The sequence below is a fragment of the Rattus norvegicus genome, chromosome 1 (assembly GCF_036323735.1).
Source record: "Rattus norvegicus strain BN/NHsdMcwi chromosome 1, GRCr8, whole genome shotgun sequence".
Lineage (NCBI taxonomy): Eukaryota > Metazoa > Chordata > Mammalia > Rodentia > Muridae > Rattus > Rattus norvegicus.
The window spans coordinates 89,139,673-89,158,713 of record NC_086019.1 but is presented as its reverse complement, the minus strand read 5'-3'; the positions used below and the strand labels follow the sequence as shown (position 1 = coordinate 89,158,713).

Sequence of the window (19,041 nt, the reverse complement as noted above, 5' to 3'; positions counted from 1 at the left end):
AGTTCCCCTGGTCCTCTGCTGTGTGGTGTGGGCCTCATGACTCCAGTGTGGACATACCGAAGTTCTTCTCTCCGTTGTCTCCCTGCCGAGGGAGGTACACATAGCTTCCGTTTTCTGCAATTTCCTTTTGTCTTCCTCCCTCGAGGACAGATTTAGCAATAAACCTCCTGATTACAGGACACGGACTAATAGCTGTTCCGTTTTTTGCATATCACAAATAATTTACAATAAATCTTAAAAGCTTGAATGACAATATTCCTCCTGTCCATTGAAGAAAACAATCCTAGCTGGGCGTGGTAGAATACGCCTATCCTTCTGGAAGGTGGAGGCAGGGGGATCAGGGGGAGAAAGAAGGAAAAAAAAAAAAGGAAAGAGGGAAGGAGAGGATGTGGGAGGGAATTAGGGATAGAGCCGACGAAGCCCTAAAATGTACAACAGAGGTCTGGGGCGATGGCTCAGTGGTTGAGAGCGCTTGCTGCTCTCCTGAGGACAGATCTCTGGTTCCCTGCATTCACGCAGGGCCTCAGACAACCACCTGTAGCTTCCGCTCCAGAGGATACGACGCCCTCTTCTGGCCCCCCGTGGTATTGCACATAGGCTGCGGTCAGCTGCTGCCCCCTAGCGGCTGCGGTGTGCAAGTTCCCTTTGGCTCATCTGGCTCAAGGATCTCTCCCCCAGCATGCCAAGGTGCCAAAAAATAAATATGGACCTAGTCCCTCTCACAGTCTAGAACTGAAGTCCCAGAATCCTACTGGTGATTGCAACTCCCAAGGACAGCTCAAAATTCACTCTGTGTCTCCTGGGAAGCGTGGAATTCACCTGCAGCGGGAAGGGATTGCCTGTGGCAATCGACTACAAAAGGGCAGCCATCTTGTGGTTTCCTGTCGCTTTCACCTTGATTTTTCCTTTTTTTTTTCTCTTTTCTCATTACTACTGGGCCTCATCTTAATTTTTTCATTATCTATATCTTTTAAAAATATAAGGGCTGGAGAGATGTCTCAGTGGTTAAGAGACCTGGCTGCTCTTCAAGAGGACCTGAGTTCAATTCCCAGCAACCACATAGCAACTCTCAACTGTCTGTAACTCCAGTTCCAGGGGGCCTCAAGTCCCCCACACAGACATATACGCAGGCAAAACAACGATACATACAAAAATGAATGAATTAAAATATAACCTCCAAAAGAACAAGGGCCAACCTGGGCTACATAGTGAGTTTTGAGGCAGCCTGAGATATAGAGTCCTATCTACTACTGTGTCCCCACCTAAGGCAGCCAGTGTTTGAATGAATAAGAGAAACTTTGGAGGCTAATTTGATGTTGGCACACACACACATACACACACACCCCTGTAATTCCAATTCTGTTTTGTTTCTGTTTCTCTATGTAGCCCTGGCTTGCCTGGAGCTCGCTTTGTATTTCTGGCTGGTCTTGATTTCAGAAATCTGCCTGCCTCTGCCTCTTGAGTGCTGGGATTAAGGGCGTGGCCACCACTGCCCTGCCAGATCCAGGTGCTGTTGTTTCTTGATATTAGACTCACTGTGTAGCTCAGGCTGGCCTCGAATTCTCAGTCCTCCCCTCTCTGCCTCCCGAGTGCTGGCATGACCGGCAGGCAGCGTGCATCACTGTATTTTTACGAGTATAGAACTTGTGTGTGATAAGGATCTGTGTTTTCTAAATAAATTCCCAGGAGCTCTTTCAGCTGTCCCAGAATAAACATTTTAAGTGATAAGGAAATGTCATCTTGTGGTTTTATTGGCAGCATCATTTTTCCTTTGTTAGTGGGATCAAAACGGATGTGTCCGACAGCCACCGGTATCTTAGGTTTGACTCCATTCAGAAGGGAGGGAGGAGTAAATGCGGCCAGCTCATCTATCTCTGTCATCTCTGCCCGGCTTGGTTCTGCCTCCCCCTCCTCTCCCTCCACCCCCTCCTCCCCATCCCCTCCTCCCCTTCCCCTCCTCCCCCTCCTCCCCTTCCCCTCCTCCCCCTCCTCCCTTTTCCCCTCCTCCTCCTCCCCTTCCTCCTCTTATGCCTCCCCCTCCTCTGCCTCCTTCTTTTCCTCCTCACTCTTTCTCCTCCCCTTCTTCCTCCTCCTCTGCCTCCTCCTGTCTCTTCCTCCTCCTCTCCTCTCCTCCTCTGCCTTTTCCTCCTCCTCCCCTCCTCCTCCTCCTCTTCCTTCTCTGTCTCCCTTTCCTCTGCCTCTTTCTCTTCCTCTCCATCCTCTTCCTCCTCCCCTTCTTCCTCCCCTTCCTCCTCCTCTGCCTCCTCCTCTGTCTCTCCCTCCTCCTTATGCTCTTTCTCCTCCTCTTCCTCTTCCCCTCTTCCTCCTCCTCTGCCTCCTCTTCCTCCCCTACCTCTGTTCCCATTTTCCTCCCTTCACTCTCTCTGGCACTGTGAATGGACCCCAAAGCCTCCTGCATGCCAAGCATGCACTCTAAGGCTGAGCTCTTGAAAAAATTATACGAAATAGAAAATGTTTAAATGTGGGCAGGGAGATGACTAAATAGGTAAGAGTCTTTGCTGTGCAAACATGGGGAATGAATTCAAATCTCAACATCCATGTAGAAGCTTAGCGTGGGCATCTGCGCTTGCCGAACCAGCTGGGTGGACTGACCAGTGAGCCCCACGGATCCTCCTGTCTCGGCCTTCCAGATGCGTGGATGACAGGTGTGAGCATTGGGGTGACCTTGTTTGCACGTCTTTTTAAACATCTTTCATTTTTAGCGTGTGCATATGTTTGTGCGTGCGCGCATGTGCGTGTGTTGTGCATGTGTGTGTGTTGTGCATGTGTGTGTGTTGTGCATGTGTGTGTGTTGTGCATGTGTGTGCACATATGCATTTCTAGCTCTAGATTTCAAACCCTCACACTTGCTAGATCAACACCTATCACTGAGGTAAATCCCTAATTTCTGTTTCTTTTTTTTTTTTTTCTTTTTCTTTTTCTTTTTTTTCCGGATCTGGGGACTGAACCCAGGGCCTTGCATTTGCTAGGCAAGCGCTCTACCACTGAGCTAAATCCCCAACCCCTCTGTTTCGGGTTTTTTTTTTTTTTAATATTTTTTATAAGTTTTAAAAAAAGAATTTGTCTATGGGAGACCTCAAATTAAGTGATGAGAGGCCCCGTCCACAGCTGTTACAACACAGTGTACAAAGCATAGAGGAGGGCTGGAGAGATGGCTCAGCGGTTGAGAGCACTGACTGCTCTTCCAGAGGTCCCGAGTTCAATTCCCAGCAACCACATGGTGGCTCACAACCATCTGTAATGGGTTCTGGATGCCTTCTTCTGTTGTGTCTGAAGACAGCTACAGTATACCCATACCATACATAAAATAAACAAAGCATAGAGGTGTGGGTACTTTGAACTTTTTTTTTTCCCAGACAGGGTTTCTCTGTGTAGCCCTGGCTGTCCTGGAACTCTGTAGACCAGGTTGGCCTTGAACTCACAGAGATCCACCTTCCTCTGCCTCCAGAGAGCTGGGATTAAAGGCCTACGCTACCACTACCCAGCTCAGTAATGTTCTTTTTAAGGCAAGCAGAACCAGTTACATTTATTTCTCTATGGCTAATTGAATTAATATTATTGAGTTATACTGACAAAGACATAGAAAAATAAAAATATTTTTTAAATTATCTTACGCGGGGTTGGGGATTTAGCTCAGTGGTAGAGCGCTTGCCTAGCAAGCGCAAGGCCCTGGGTTCGGTCCCCAGCTCCGGAAAAAAAAATAAATTATCTTACGCATATGGGTGTTTTGCCTGCATGTATGCTTGTGCTCTGTGTGTGGGCGTGGTGTTCACGGAGGTCAGAAGGGGGTGTCAGATCCCCTGGAACTGGAGATACAGACATTGCTGGGCTGCCGCATGGGTTCTGGGAACCGAACCAGAGTCCTCTGCAGGAGCAGTCAGTGCTAACCTCTGAGCCATCTCTCTGGCCCCATGGCGTTTGTCTGCAGATCTGTTTGATGATGCTGTGTGGCTGGTCTTTTAATCCCTTCTCACTCCCCCGCCCCGGGTGTTGCACACGTCTATGAATTTGGGGAAGGAGCCTTGGGGACGTGCTACAGTCTGCTCAGTGTTGAGGAATGTCTGGGCTATTTTTGACTCCGTTTCGTCGGTTTGCCAGTCAGCAGGATCCCGTCAAGCGCACGCAGCTGCTGCCTGAGGCTTGGAAATGTCCGACGCAGTGGGCAGCAGCCATTCCTTCCCTAGATCCAGTCGATCTGTTCCTTCGGGGGCCTCTGTCCCCACCTCTAGAGGCTCCTCCAATGGCCAGAATGGGCCTTCGAGTTTTAGAGGTTCATCCTAGAAAACAGATAAAGAATGCCCTTGGAGCCTGGCTGGGAGGATGCTGAGGGAGACAGGGCAGACCGGTGCCCATGGACCAGAGGGTAGAGAAGCCACAGCTGAGAGCAGGACCCAGAGAGCAGCTGGAGTCTCCAGACACCAGGCATCGGGTGCTTTGAGTCTTACCAGTGGGAGTCTCAGCCCCACCTCATGTCTCATGTTCGCTCAGCCTGACCTAGAACTTACCCTGTAGTTGAGGCTGGCTTTCCTCTTAACTCTGTGTGTGTCTGGGTGTTCAGACATGAGCTAGGATCATGAGCCTGAGCTGGCTGCTTTACCATCTGTTTTGAAACAGGTGTCAGTAAGTTGCCCAGGCTGACCTTGAATTCACTCAGCAGCAGGCTTGAAACTGGTGATCCTCCTGCCTCAGCTTCTCAAGTTGCCTGATTGGTAGACCTGGGACACCTAGATTAGAGCTTTCTGCCCTCTCCTTTCTCTTCTCTACAAAGTGCCAGGGATGGAACCCAGGGCTTGTGCACTCTAGGCAAGCATTCAGCCATCGAACCCAGGGCTTGCGCACTCTAGGCAAGCATTCAGCCATCGAACCCAGGGCTTGCGCACTCTAGGCAAGCATTCAGCCACTGCAACTCCCATTTCCTATCTTCCACCCACACCACTTGACTCACCGGGCTCCAGCTCCGCCCCTGTCCCATCTCTGCTTGCAGCCCTGGAGCGCGTTCCCTTTCACCTTCCCTGTTTCTCTCCTGGAGCTCTCAATCCCCACCCCGCCCCCAGCCTCTCCCTACCGAAGGGGTCCCCGACTCCGCACATCAGCTGGTTCGTGTCTTTCTATTTCCTTTTAGCTTGTTTTGCAACAGGGAGGACCAGGCCGGCCTCAAACTTGCTAAGTAACCCCGGGGGATAATTTACAACTCGTGATCCTCGTGCCTCCACCTCTCAAGCGCCGGGGGTTACAGCTGTGCGCCACCACAAATAACTCATGTCTCCTTTCATTTCCCTCTCCAAAACCTGGATGCGCAGCTTCACAAAGTAATGAGGAAAAAGGAGCCAAAATGAAGAGAGGCGAGAGAGGCACTGGCCACTGAGCAATGACTGACAGATGGGCGGGACACATTCTCCGGAAGGGAGGAAGAAGGCAAGACTCAGTGCGCAGTCCAGGGCCACTGCGGTCTGCAGCTGGTACAGTGTCAAGCTGTGTGTGTGTGTGTGTGTGTGTGTGTGTGTGTGTGTGTGTGTGTGTGTGTGTGTGTGTGTGTGTGTGTGTGTGTGTGTGTGTGTGTGTGTGTGTGTGTGTGTGTGTGTGTGTGTGTGTGTGTGTGTCAAGGACCTCTCATTGGACTGTGGCACTGATGAGATGAGACACACTGTGTGTGTGTGTGTGTGTGTGTGTGTGTGTGTGTGTGTAAGCCAGAGGACAGCCAGCCTCCTGCATCACCCCCCTGCCTCTTTTGAGACAAGGACCTCTCATTGGACTGTGGCACTGATGAGATGAGACACACTGGCCAGGGCCCAATGACTTCTGTCCCCAGTGCTGGGGTTACAAGGGCCCAGTCCCACATCCAGCCGTTTTTACATGGGTTCTGAGAATTGGTCTTTGTGCTTACAAGGCAAACATTACAGACTAAGCCGTTCTACCTCCCCATCGCCCTACGTGTGTGTGTGTGTGTGTGTGTGTGTGTGTGTGTGTGTGTGTGTGTGTGAACTCTCACATAGCCCATACTGGCCTCTAACAAACTATGTAGATTAGACCTAGCTGTCCTCTCCTCTCTCTTCGCTACAAAGTGCGGGGATGGAACCAAGGGCTTGTGCACACTGGGCAAGCATTCAGCCACCGCAACTGTCCTTGAACATGGGATCTACCGCCTAAGCTCTGGGATCACAGGCTGAGCACTGGGCCTAGAAATCTAGTCCTTCCCTCCCACTACTCCCCATCCCAGCCAGTGTGGCCAAGCTAATATCCACCCAGCCCTACCCTCACCCTTATTATCCACTCCTCTGTGTACCCAGAGCACATAGGACACCTTAGGGGTACACAGAGGAGTGGATAATAAGGGTGAGGCTGGCGAGCAGCCTGCAGAAGAGCTCCCTGGGCTGCAGTGAGCAGACCAGAGCCTTAGATGTCTGAGCTGTTCATTTAGGACTTCGTCTTAGGGGTGATGGGGCCCACAGAGAGTTTCTCTTTTTGATTCAGGGTGGTTTTTGTGTTTGTTTTTTGTTTTGTTTAGAGTTTCATGAAACCCAGTCTGGCCTCAAAAAACTGCTATCTAGGAGAGGATGGCCTTAGCCTTTAGTCCTTCTGCCTCTAACTGTTGAGTGTCGCTTGACTGACTGTTTGCCACCACACTAGGTATATTCGGCGTCGAGGAACCCAGGCATGCTAGGCAAGCCCTCTCTACCCACAGAGCTACACTCTCACCCCACAGGGGTGCTCTGAGCAAGTCTGTTATGAAAGATCCTTGGGGGCGGGGGTGGGGGGAGCTCAGGGCCTATAGTAGCTCTCAGTGTGTCTACGGTTGGGGGCCTCTGCTCCCTGGGGCCCCGCCCTCTGATGTCACCATCTCATTATTACACAGAGCCCAGCTGACCAATGGGCTGAGGCTCAGTGTTACAATGGGTCCTAGCAACAGGTTGTGATCTTGGGCTAACCGGGGAGGAGACCCCACCAGCTGGGAGAGTGTGAGGGGAGAGGGAGAGCCTGCAGGGCAGGTGAGTCCCTGAGGGGCCAGGCTCTCCAGCTGGGCCCTGCGGGTCAGTGCATAGAGACCCAGGCTTCCACAAGTCCCCATCCCGACCCTGTCACCTCTTACTGTTCTGCCACTAGCTGCTGGGACCTGTCCCAGGTCACATCTGAGGTAGGTTAGGGACAGGGTCTGGGAAGGGGGAGCCTGGGATGGGGGATACAGGAGGGCCAAGGACAAGGGGGGATTGGCAGAGGGGGCGAGGAGAGTCCTGACTGTCTCTGGGTGGGGAGATAGCTTGTGTTATCTGAGCCTAGGATCCTCTCCTTGACAGATGAAGTGGGACCCTAATTCCAAGGATTTCTCTCTGTAAGTGAGAGATTTCCTTGTTTATTTGGAAGGTTTTTTTTTGGGGGGGGGTGTTGCTTGTTTGAGATGGGCCTCACTCAGTAGCCCAGGCTAGCCTTGAACACATGGTGATTTCCCTGACTCTGCCTCCTAAGTGCTAGGATTACAGGCATGTACCTCCGTGTCTGAATGAGGTGATAGCCCACAGGGTGTACTGTTGAGAACCTCTGGAACCTTGGGGTGACAATGAGGGACATCATCAAGAAGCCATCCCAGGTTCTAGGAGACAGTGGGCCCAACAAGGCCAGCCAAGGCCAGGCTGTGGGGGTGGGAGAGCAGTTGAATGGGAGCCTGCAGGCTGAATTAAGTCTCTTCACTGTTGACTCAAGAGGTGTGGCAACAGAAATAGGCCAAATATGGGCCCAAGAGACCTTTGAGGGTAGTCAGGGTTCAGGAGGACAGAGGCCCAAGTCACAAGCCTAGCTAGGCATGGGGTCACAGTACTCAGGAGTCTTGAGGTGAGAGAGCTGCTGTGAGTTAGAGGCCAGCCTGGGCTACATAGCCGAACTTTAAAAAGTCATGGACCACAAATATTAATCATGACACTGGGCGCCGACAAAAGCCGCTGCTGTGTGCCCTGCGGTGTTGTTTGACTAATGTTTACTGAAGGGAGATTCATTGGAGGCTCCCGATCTCATGGGACATTCTGCCGTGAGGATGGTTACAGCCACATCTCACAGATGATGAAGGCCAGTATGTGGCAGAGGGTGACTGTCACCTCACACTGGCTTCCTGTGACCACAGCAGTTGCAAAGAAGCAGCTCTCCAGCTTGGCCTGAGCCACAGGCCAGGCCCTGCTACCTAGTACGGGAGGCTGGACCACACAGTAAGACTGGATGACTCTGGTTCAAATATTTGGAAGACTCAGCTGGGCTTGGTGGCTCTTGCCTGAGAGGACCACTGTGATTCTACGCTAGCCTGGGCTACAAAGGAAGTTTTGGGACAGCCTGGACTACATAGTAAGACCCTGTCTCAACCCAGACATGATAAGGAATCATCAGGTTTTTTTCTTTTTTCAGGTTTCATCTCAGAAGCCCAGCCTCACTCCTGGGCAAAGGGGGCACACACATCCCTCACAAAGTTGTTCCCTTCCTAGGTTCCTCCACAAACCCCCTCCAGCGTCTTAGTAGATCGTTTGGCTAGTAGGGCCCCAGGGTCCACAGCAAAACAGTGGCCTAGGTGGAAAGTGAACCGGGGCCTTTAATACTCCAGAGTTCCTTAACTCGTGCTAAATGTACCTGAGTTCTTGTTTTGAGACAGGGTTGCATGTGACCCAGGAGAGCCTTGAACTCTCCTTATGCAGCTGAGCGTACCCTTCAAATGACCCTCCTACTTGCAGTTCCCAAGGATAGGAATTCAGGTATGAGTCACCACACCTGGCTTCTTGTTGTGGTTGTTTTTGGGACAAGAGTCTCACTATGAAGCCCAGGCTAGCCCAAAACTCACTGTGTAGCCCAGGTTGGCCTTGAACTCACTTAGCTCTGTCTGTCTCAGCCTCTCAGTATTGAGATTAAAACTATGTGCCACCACCCCTGGGCATTGTTGTGAGACAGTCTCACTGTCCTGGGACACATGGCAATCCTCCAGTCTCAGGCTCCCCAGTGCTGGGTTACAGATGAGAGCCAGGGTACCCCAGTTCTTGAGGAAGAGAGAGGTGGTAACAGTCTAGTGAGAACTTTTACCTCCTCCACATCTGTTCAAGAGCATGATAGACGAACGTCTCCTTTCTTCCCTGCAGCCACTGAGGAGTCACATCCTGTGACTGTCCCCCATCTTCCTGCCCAGCTCTGAACCATGGCAACTTCCAGGTTGCCCGCGGTGCCTGAGGAGGAGACCACCATCCTCATGGCCAAGGAAGAGCTGGAGGCCCTGCGCACAGCCTTTGAGTCTGGCGACATCCCTCAGGCCGCCTCTCGCCTTCGGGAGCTGCTGGCCACCACGGAGACCACCCGGCTGGAAGTGGGCGTCACGGGCGAGTCGGGAGCCGGCAAGTCCTCCCTCATCAATGCCCTGCGGGGAGTGGGGGCCGAGGATCCTGGTGCAGCTCTCACTGGGGTCGTGGAGACCACCATGCAACCTTCACCCTACCCGCACCCACAGTTTCCCGACGTGACCCTGTGGGACCTGCCCGGGGCCGGTTCTCCAGGCTGCTCAGCAGACAAGTATCTGAAGGAGGTGGATTTCGGCCGCTATGACTTCTTCTTGCTCGTCTCCCCCCGCCGCTGTGGCGCAGTGGAGACCCGCCTGGCTTCCGAGATCCTGCGCCAGGGGAAGAAGTTTTACTTTGTGCGCACCAAGGTGGACGAGGATCTGGCGGCCACCCGCAACCAGAGGCCCTCGGGCTTCAGCGAGGCCGCCGTCCTCCAGGAGATCCGGGATCACTGCGCGGAGCGGCTGCGGGCAGCGGGCCTGAGTGATCCCCGCATCTTCCTGGTGTCCAACCTGTCGCCAAACCGCTATGATTTCCCGATGCTCGTGACCACATGGGAGCACGACCTGCCCGCCCACCGTCGCCATGCCGGCCTGCTGTCCCTGCCTGACATCTCGCTGGAGGCTCTGCAGAAGAAGAAGGACATGCTACAAGAGCAGGTGCTTAAGACTGCCTTGGTGTCCGGTGTCATCCAGGCCCTGCCGGTCCCCGGACTGGCAGCTGCCTACGACGACGCCTTGCTTATCCGCTCACTGCGGGGATACCACCGCAGCTTCGGCCTAGACGACGACTCGCTGGCCAAGCTGGCCGAGCAAGTGGGCAAGCAGGCAGGGGACCTGCGCTCCGTCATCCGCTCCCCTCTGGCCAACGAGGTCTCACCAGAGACTGTCCTGAGACTCTACTCGCAGTCCTCAGATGGTGCCATGCGGGTGGCCCGTGCCTTTGAGAGGGGCATCCCTGTATTTGGCACGCTGGTGGCCGGGGGTATCAGCTTCGGCACGGTCTACACCATGCTCCAGGGCTGTCTCAATGAGATGGCTGAGGACGCCCAACGCGTCCGCATCAAGGCCCTGGAGGAAGATGAGACCCAGGGTGAGGTGAGCTTGGAGGCGGCTGGTGACAATGCAGTGGAAAAGCGGAGCAGTGGGGAAGGAACCAGCGAGGAAGCCCCGCTGTCCACCCGCAGGAAGCTTGGCCTCCTCCTCAAGTACATTCTTGACAGCTGGAAGAGGCGCGACTTGTCAGAAGACAAATAAAAGCGCAGCCCTGCCCCTGCCCCTCCTCCCCACCTCCGCCTCACCCACCAGCCAAGCCCTTTAAACAAAACCAACATCAACCAAACATGGCTACTGTGATCAAACTGAGAGCTGCAGTTGCTGGGCTTGGTGTGGGGCAGGGAGACAAGAGTCTGCAAGGGTGGGTGCGGGTGTGGGTGTGGTGTAGAGGGTGTTAGAGGGACACACACAGGCCTGGGTCTAAGGGGTAAACTGAATGTGGGTAACACTTGATCCCGAGGAGAGGGAGGCTGAGGGGTGGGTAGAGGGGGTGCCCAGGGCTCCTCACTGGTCTCTCTTCCTGCTCTCCCCATGAGGTCAAGGTGAGAACTGTCAATTGCTCAGGAGACCGTGTGTGTGTGTGTGTGTGTGTGTGTGTGTGTGTGTGTGTGTGTGTGTGAGAGAGAGAGAGAGAGAGAGAGACAGAGACAGAGACAGAGACAGAGACAGAGACATGGAAGTGGAGCCCCACCCTAAACCTTTTTTTTTTTTTTTTTTTTGGAGCTGGGGACCGAACCCAGGACCTTGCACTTGCTAGGCAAGCGCTCTACCACTGAGCTAAATCCCCAACCCCCACCCTAAACATTCTTAACCCCTGAACTTTTGCTTTTGTCCCATTCTGATTGGCCCAGCACCCCAGCACTACATCCCAGGGGCTCTACCTGTTGAGCCACACCCTCAGCCCCTCACTGATGAATTCGAGGCAAGTGTTCTACAGCTGACCCACACCCCCACCTGGAGTCCTGTAAGTCTTCATGGTTTTGAGGTGGTGGATTCACACGAAACACCTAAGCAGATCCATTTGAAGATTTAAGAGGATTCCTTTGGCCCACAGTTTCAAAGGCTTCAGCCCTAGAAGTCCTTTCTCATACACACACACACGCCCCACTAACAGTCGCAGGCCATGCCCTTCAGAGTCGTACACCACAGCTACCCACTTCCGTCAATGCTCTATGAGCTATGGTTCCCACCCCTACCCCTACGCCATATAAATCCATGAACGGAGCAGTCCACTGATGCCGCCTTCAGCCCCATCTCCTAAAAGTGTGCGGTCGAGACAAGGCCTCCTAGAGCCCACCTTGACCTTGAACTACATCTTGAAGAATCTTGATTCTGGTTTCTCCCGCCTCCATCTCCAGAGTGAGGAGTTACAGATGTGCACCTCCACACATCTGGGTGCTGGGGATGGAACTGAGACTTCTTGTATGCTCAGTGAGCATCCCACCAGCTGAGCTGCACCCCAGATCCCCACCTCTAAACACTGCATCGAGGACTCAAGCCTTCAACACAGAGGCCTTTGGGTGGGGCATAAGATCTAAACCACAGCGTCGTGGTGTGTGATCTCGTGTGGTCACGGGGACTGGAGGGAAAGGCCGATGGGTTGATTATGGTGTCTGATGCCGACCGATGTGTCTGACAACACAAGGCTGTGAGTGCTATGTACACCACAAGGGGTGAGGCTCAAGTGTCCTGGTGAGATACGGATCCTAGGGACTTCCTCTGTGCTTGATTCTTGGCAGTGGCCATGGCGGGAGTCCGCAGAAGTGATCTGGACACTGACCTGTCCAAGCCCAAACTCCTCTAGGAAGGGTTGCAAGTGTTTGACTTCCCAGAAAGACAGGTCCAGTGGTGGCACATGTCTTTTTCTTTAAAGATTTCTGTATCCGAGTCCACTGTAGCTGTCTTCAGGCTCAGCAGAACAGAATATCAGATACCTTTCCAGCGCTAGCACAAGCCTTTAATTCCAGAACTTGAGGGGTAGAGGCAGGTGGATCTTTGAGTTCAAAACCAGCCTGGTCTACAGAGTGAGTTCTAGGACACCCAGAGCTGCATGGAGAAACACAATCTCGAAAATTTCATAAAAAAAAATTACGAATTTCTGAGAGTGCAGAAGCCTCATTGAGGCCTAGGGGCCGTGTGGAAGCTGATTTCCGATTTCCTGCTCAGTAGCCAGCGCCTGGGGATGTCTGAAAAAGGACCTGCACTCCTGAGTGCAGGAGCAGCCGCCAGACAGGAACTTGGCAGTGTAAGATAAAAGTCACATGGGGTTGGGGATTTAGCTCAGTGGTAGAGCACTTGCCTAGCAAGCGCAAGGCCCTGGGTTCGGTCCCCAGCTCCGGGGGAAAAAAAAAGTCACATTTGTGGTTCACGACAGGCAGAGAGGCAGGGGCAGGTAGATGGATGTGATCAGCTGCCCTGTGACTGGCAATTTGGGAAGAGACAGAGGAGGGTCCAGGGCAGGCTGGGAAGCTTGTCTTGAAGCTTCAGCAGTGGGAGCAGCAGAAACAGCCTGGCCTCCTTTTGGAGGGTCAACTGGATGCCTGACTGGGCTGCAGGGGAAGCAGCGAACGGAGAGCTGGATCCTCCAGGCTCTGCCTCCTGCGCCATGCGGAGGAAGCCGGGCTGGGATCCAGCCTGGCGGTTACATCGTGGGATGCTTTCCAAGCTCCTGGGAAGGTTCTGGAGACTGCACAAAGCAGGTGGCAGACAAGGATGTGGGACAAGGGAGCTGGGCTCACCCAAGTCGGTCCCATCTGCTTCCTAAGGATTCCAGATCTAAGGACCCGGAGTGACCCAGTCCTAGCAAAGGGTCTCCTTCCTCTGGGAGATTAAGGGGTGTGGGCTCTCTTTGCTTTGTAACAGGTCTCCCTCTCCTACCTTTTATTTTTAAGATTCATTTATTTTATGAATGTGAGTACACTGTAGCTGTCTTCAGACACACAGAAGAGGGTATCAGATCTCATTACAGATGGCTGTGAGCCACCATGTGGTTGCTGGGATTTGAACTCAGGACCTCTGGGAGAGCAGTCAGTGCTCTTGACAAGTCAGTCATCTCTCCAGCACCCTGTCCCCTACTCTTGGTGTGTGTGTGTGTGTGTGTGTGTGTGTGTGTGTGTGTGTGTAAGCATTTAAGCCATAGCACACACAAAGGTCACACGACAGCTTTACAAGTTAGTTCTCTTGTCTTTATGTCTGTTCTGGGGATTGAACTCAGGACATCAGGCTTGTGTGTGAGTACCTTTACCCTGGCCCTACATGCATCAAAGAGGCCATAGGGGTAGAAGAAACCCAGACATGACTTGGCATGGTAGGGCAATGCCTGTAATTGTAGCAGGAGGGGAGGCTGGAGGATTGAGAGTTCAAGTTTCCCTCAGCTACATTGAGACTCTGAACTGGGGCTGTACTCAGGGTTGGAAGCACTGGCCTTGCATGCATGAGGCCTAGTACTGGCAAGAAACCTTTGAGGCCAGCCCAATACACAAACAAACAAGATATAAAAGTCCCAGATCAGGGCTGGAGAGATGGTTCAGAGGTTAGGAGTACAGGCTGCCTTGCAGAGGGCCTGGGTTTGGTTCCCAGAACCCACACCCTTGCTCTATGGATGGGTAACATCCCAAACCCAGGGCATCCTGGCGGGGTTGTGATGTCTCACCACAGGTCTCAAAGTGGAGAGAGACATGCTGGGCTTTTCCTTACCATCTTTCTTCTACTTTCTCAGCCAATGGGACCTTACCCTCCTAGTTCCTTACAGTTTATACCTTGTTCTGGGCCTGCAGCTCTAGGCCCAGATATCTGCTCTGTCGGTCAGGCCAAGCCTCATTTCCCATAGGACCACAGAAGAGTTTGTGCGTGCACACGAGTGTGAGCGTGTGCATGTGAGTGTATATGTGCGCTTGTGTATGTGTGTGTGTTGTTCAAACTTTTCTGTGGCTTCCCAGGCTGCTGTTCCAGGTCCTTCCTAAGATGGCCCCTGCCTAAACCTCATCCACAGTAAATGTTTCCTTGAGACAGAGCAGCCGAGGAGTTCCCGAGAGCTTCCTCTTCACTGAACAAGTAAGAAAACGGACCCCTTTCAGAAAGGGGGAGTTAAGACTGCACGGGACAGGCTGGGCCTGTAGCTCAGCTGTTCAATGCTTGCCCACTAAGTGCAAGGCCATCAACTCAAATTCTTTTGTTGCTGTTGTTGATGTTGTTGTTGTTGTTTAAGGATTTATTTGTTACATATAAGTACACTGTCGCTGTCTTCAGACACACCAGAAGAGGGCATTGGGTGTCCATTACAGATGGTTGTGAGCCACCATGTGGCTGCTGGGAATTGAACTCAGGACCTCTGGAAGAGCAGTCAGTGCTCTTAACCGCTGAGTCACCTCTCCAGTCCATCAACTTGAATTCTAACACTGAAAAGGAAAAAGGTGGAGGGAGGGGATGGCTTGCCAGGCAAATCCAAGCTCAGCGTGCCATCCATCCATCCAGCACCACATTAACTCTCAATGGGGTGTGTGTGTGTGTGTGCGCACGTGTGTGCCCATAACCCCAGTCCTCACCAGGTGGAGGCAGGAGGATCAGAAGGTCATGGTTAGCTATGTAATGGTCTTTTTTTTTTTTCTTTTTTTCGGAGCTGGGGACCGAACCCAGGGCCTTGTGCTTGCTAGGCAAGCGCTCTACCACTGAGCTAAATCCCCAACCCCCCATGGTTAGCTATGAAAACATAACAAAACCAAGGCCCTGCCATCCTAATGGTAATGAGATGGGAGCCAGACTTAGGTGGATCCCGGGGAGTTTAGGGCCAGGGAGGAGCCCTGTCTCAAACAGTGATGGAATTCACTAGAGGACCAACCCTCGGGGTTGTCCTCTGACCTCCACACACCAGCACTGTGTGTGGCTGCCCCTGCACGCACTAATGTACCCACAAGAATGAGCACAATGAATTGAGGACATGACCTGCCCAGCATCTTGACTGAGGATACTCATGGCCACACAAGGACAGAATGTCTACGCCGGCTCCCCTGACCACCATACTCATTAAGGTCATCCCTGAGCAGACACAGGTACTCGGACGGTGGGAGGCCAGGGTGGTCACTGTTCCAGAACCAGCCCCATTAGGCCTCTTCCTTGAGGCCTGTGCCAACTGGTCTGGCCTAGGGGTCTGGACACTCCGGGTATGCATCTGTAAAGCCATCGAGTTGCTGTATGCCTAAGGGGACCTGTGAGTGCTGGTCCAGGTCCTGGCTGTGGAACCCGCCGAAGGTCTGAAGGGTGACTTTGACTTCTAGGCCTGTGTTGTGCTCTCTGAGATGATGGTGGAATGAGCATGTGGCTGGATCTGGTGGCGCATGGCTGTAATTCCAGCACGTGGTAGATGGAAGCAGGGCTCTGGGTCCCATTCCTGATGGCCTGTAAGCTACCTGATGACCCTCAGCCGTTCTTCCTCCTCTCAGTGCCAGCGTGAGCAGGCAATCTCCTTTCCCAGCTGTTATGAGCGGGGACCATCAGTGAACATATGTTAATAAAACAGCCATATTATTCTTCTTGGTCCTCCAGCTGGCAAAGCCTCAAGTACTGTGGACATTGCTGCTTTAACTTTTTTTTTTCCTTTTTTTCGGAGCTGGGGACCGAACCCAGGGCCTTGTGCTTGCTAGGCAAATGCTCTACCACTGAGCTAAATCCCCAAACCCAGGGCTGCTTTAACTTTTATTATTCGTTCATTCATTCATTTATCTGTGTTTATTGAGAAGAGATAGTAAACCTAGTGCTTTTCCAATGGTAAGTGGCTCTACCACTGAGCCACGCCCCCAGCCCCTCACTGGGGGATTCTAGGCAGGGCTCTACCACTGAGCCACACCCCCAGCACCTCACTGGGGGATTCTAGGCAGGGGCTCTACCACTGAGCCACACCCCCAGCACCTCACTGGGGGATTCTAGGCAGGGCTCTACCACTGAGCCACACCCCCAGCACCTCACTGGGGGATTCTAGGCAGGGGCTCTACAGATGAACTATAACTCCAGTTGTCTTTTTATTTTTTATTCTGAGATGGGATCTAACTAACTTGCTCAAGTTCACTCTATGGTCCAGGCAGGTCTTGAACTTTCAATCTTTCCTCGGCCTCTCAAGTAGCTGAAATACAGGCTTGGTTTACTAAACTCACTTACTTTGATTTCTTTTTATTTGGAAGAGGTAATAGGGAGAAGGGAGAGAGGGAGGGACACATGTGGGGCTATGACTTTATTAATTTCCATTGACATCATCCCCAGTGCAGTGGGTGAAGCCTGCTTAAATCAGAACCTCTTTAGAGATTGTCACGTTGACTTTAAATTTTACTGTGGCCAGCTCCTGTGAGACGTGTGAGGCTGACATGAAGAAGCGGGCTAAATCTCAAACCATCCCAGGGCTGGACGAGGTTGATCTGGACGAAGATGATGAATTATACCAGGGTTTCAAACAACTTCTGACAGACCTAAAGGTGGAAGCCAAGGCAGCAAGGTGCACTTGTCACTAACATTAACCACTTAGGACAGGCACGCAGAGGAATCTAGAGAAAGGGTACTCAGAGCACACTGCCATCTCCATTCTGTCATAGGTTGAGTTCTGAATGCTGGGAGCACAGTGGCAGCCCCGGCAGTGCTCAGGATGCCGAGAACATACTGCTGCTGGGGCCCTGGACTGTGGCAGAGGCAGTGCCAGCTGTGGCTGTCCACATGTGGGCCACACTTTACCTGCTAGAGACAGGCGCACTGACTTTTCTTTCCTTTAAAAAAAATTGTGTGTGTGTGTGTGTGTGTGTGTGTGTGTATACGCGCGCACCATAGTGTGCATGTGGAGATTAATGAACAAGCTAGCTGTTTAAGACAGGCTTTCACTCTGTAGTGAAAACTGACCTAGAACTCGTGGCAATCCTCCTGCGTCAGTCTGGGAGTACACAATGCTGCCAGGGCAATTGCTTCTACTCCATCTGTTCTGAGACAAGCACAGACTTCCCTGTCTCCAGAAGTCCAGGGCTTCTCAGGTCTGGGATGGCGTTGGCAGGTGTGGGCTCTGGGCTGGGTGAAATATTTCCACCTTCCAGCCGAGGTCCAGAGTAGGATAAGGGGTTGTTTAAAGTCACATCTTGTGACTGGACTAAACCCCACAGTTGGCTCATATCACACTGGTGACAGAGGACAGCCACATATGTAAATTTGGAAACTTGGGGGCTCCGTGAAATCTGCATTTTCAGAGTCAGCAGAGGCATGATCGAAAAAATGTCAGATGGGGAAAGCAGATGCCTAGACAGGTCTGGTCACTCGCTGAAGGCCATGTGCAGTTGGTGGGGCTGAGGTCTGCACAGAGGCCTGGGTGGCCTTTCTGGCTGCAGTGTTGGCCATCTCAACACCCCTCCTAGAGAAGGGCTATCCACAGCTCACCTGGTTAGGTAACAAGGCGACTTCCAACCTGTTGAATGCTGGGCAGAGGGACTGCTCAGGAACCCGGACACGCTGGCCAGCTCTAGAGTCATCACCTGACTCCTTGCCAGACAAACTGAGCAATGCAACCAGTTCTTCCATAAACCAAGACGCCACTGCTGAAAGCCACACGTGTGCCCTGGACACAGATGGCACCTCCTTCGTTATCCCTGTTGGACATGGAGCTGATCCAGCTGTACGGTAGGGACCACAGGACACAGATCTGTCCCAGGCTGGGTGGTGTCAGGACTGGAACTCAGGCTTTCTCTCCGGAGTGAGGTTTGGTTGTTGGCCTGCTTCTCTTGCCCTAGTCGGGTGCAAACTCCTTACCCAAGGCCACTCCCTGTGAAACCTGGATGAGCTTAGGTTGGTCTGACCGTGGATGCCTGAGACAGGGTCTGATCTCTGTGTAGCCAATGCTGACCTGGAAATTGTGACCCTGCTGCCTTGATGGTGCTGGGGCTACCGATGCGTGTCACTGCCTGGCTGAAACAGGTTTTGACAGGGAAGAACAGGCTACCTTGGGTGGAGGGGGCAGCAGGGTTTCTGCAGTTGGGGGCCTGGCATTTGGAATCACTTTGTGAGGGTACAGCCCCGAAGGATTTTAAGACATCCCAGTGTCCTCCTATTCCCTTCTGACTGGTACTGAGCACTCGAGATGTTGAAGCGAGAACGTGGGTCCTCCAGAGCAAATTCTGGATTTCCCCAGGATCTTCCAGTACAAAGTGTGATAATAGAGGAGCTTAAATTCCGTGTATCGTGTCTGTGAGGGTAACTGGCACGGCTGAGCAGCCGTCCTGCTGCTGGTGGGGCTTACACTGTGATGGCCAGTTACGAAGGCCAACTAGGGCCAAGCAAAAGGTGCATCCAGCAGTGCTAACTCAACAACCAAAGCCCCCAAAGGGATGGGATGCTGATTTTGATTACGCAGGGTTACGGTAAACAGTACAGGTGAGATGAAAGACCCAGTTGGGAAGGAGTGTGCGGACCTGTGGCCCAGGACTGCAGCCGATGCAGCAGCATGACTGCCCAGTGTACTTGTAAAATAGATTTATGAAAGTCTCTGCTCAAACAATAACACAAGTCATCTGCATGGGGCAAGGACCCGAGGGAAGTCTGGGTACAGAGTGCCATGGTGTGCCTTGGGTCTCGGACCTCCCAAACCGAGCTCTGCTCTCTGCAGACCTGCATGGACTCCCCACTTCCAGCCTGCCCTCCACTGCTCCCCT

At 52.6% G+C, this 19,041-nt stretch overlaps 1 protein-coding gene, 1 long non-coding RNA gene and 1 other non-coding gene across 8 annotated transcripts; 1 reads left to right on the top strand and 2 right to left on the bottom strand.

The window, feature by feature from the left end:
• Window positions 1–3,726: 3,726 nt before the first annotated feature.
• On the bottom strand, window positions 3,727–5,652 carry LOC134482902 (uncharacterized). Its single transcript, XR_010059619.1, has 2 exons — window positions 5,087–5,652; window positions 3,727–4,298 (listed from the first exon to the last, which is right to left on the bottom strand). It is a non-coding gene; the product is annotated as an uncharacterized LOC134482902 (long non-coding RNA).
• A 1,223-nt stretch (window positions 5,653–6,875) lies between these two features.
• On the top strand, window positions 6,876–10,658 carry Irgc (immunity related GTPase cinema). Of its 6 annotated transcripts, none has more exons than XM_039111344.2 (3): window positions 6,920–7,153; window positions 8,648–8,747; window positions 9,126–10,658. In XM_039111344.2, exon 3 carries the CDS (start codon window positions 9,182–9,184, stop codon window positions 10,571–10,573), a length of 1,392 nt encoding a protein of 463 aa, XP_038967272.1. In that variant the 5' UTR covers window positions 6,920–7,153; window positions 8,648–8,747; window positions 9,126–9,181; the 3' UTR covers window positions 10,574–10,658. The 6 variants fall into 6 exon arrangements, with proteins under 6 accessions (XP_006228488.1, XP_038967272.1, XP_063117422.1 ...); XM_063261352.1 differs by having other exon boundaries at window positions 8,407–8,747; XM_006228426.5 differs by lacking the exon at window positions 8,648–8,747 and having other exon boundaries at window positions 6,876–7,007.
• Window positions 10,659–15,969: 5,311 nt separating this feature from the next.
• Window positions 15,970–16,044, bottom strand: Trnaa-agc66 (transfer RNA alanine (anticodon AGC) 66). Its single transcript has one exon. It is a non-coding gene; the product is annotated as a tRNA-Ala (tRNA).
• Window positions 16,045–19,041: the final 2,997 nt, after the last annotated feature.

Coding starts and splice junctions, on each gene's coding strand:
- Irgc (XM_006228426.5), top strand. CDS start 9,182: ATGGCAACTTCCAGGTTGCCCGCGGTGCCTGAGGAGGAGACCACCATC.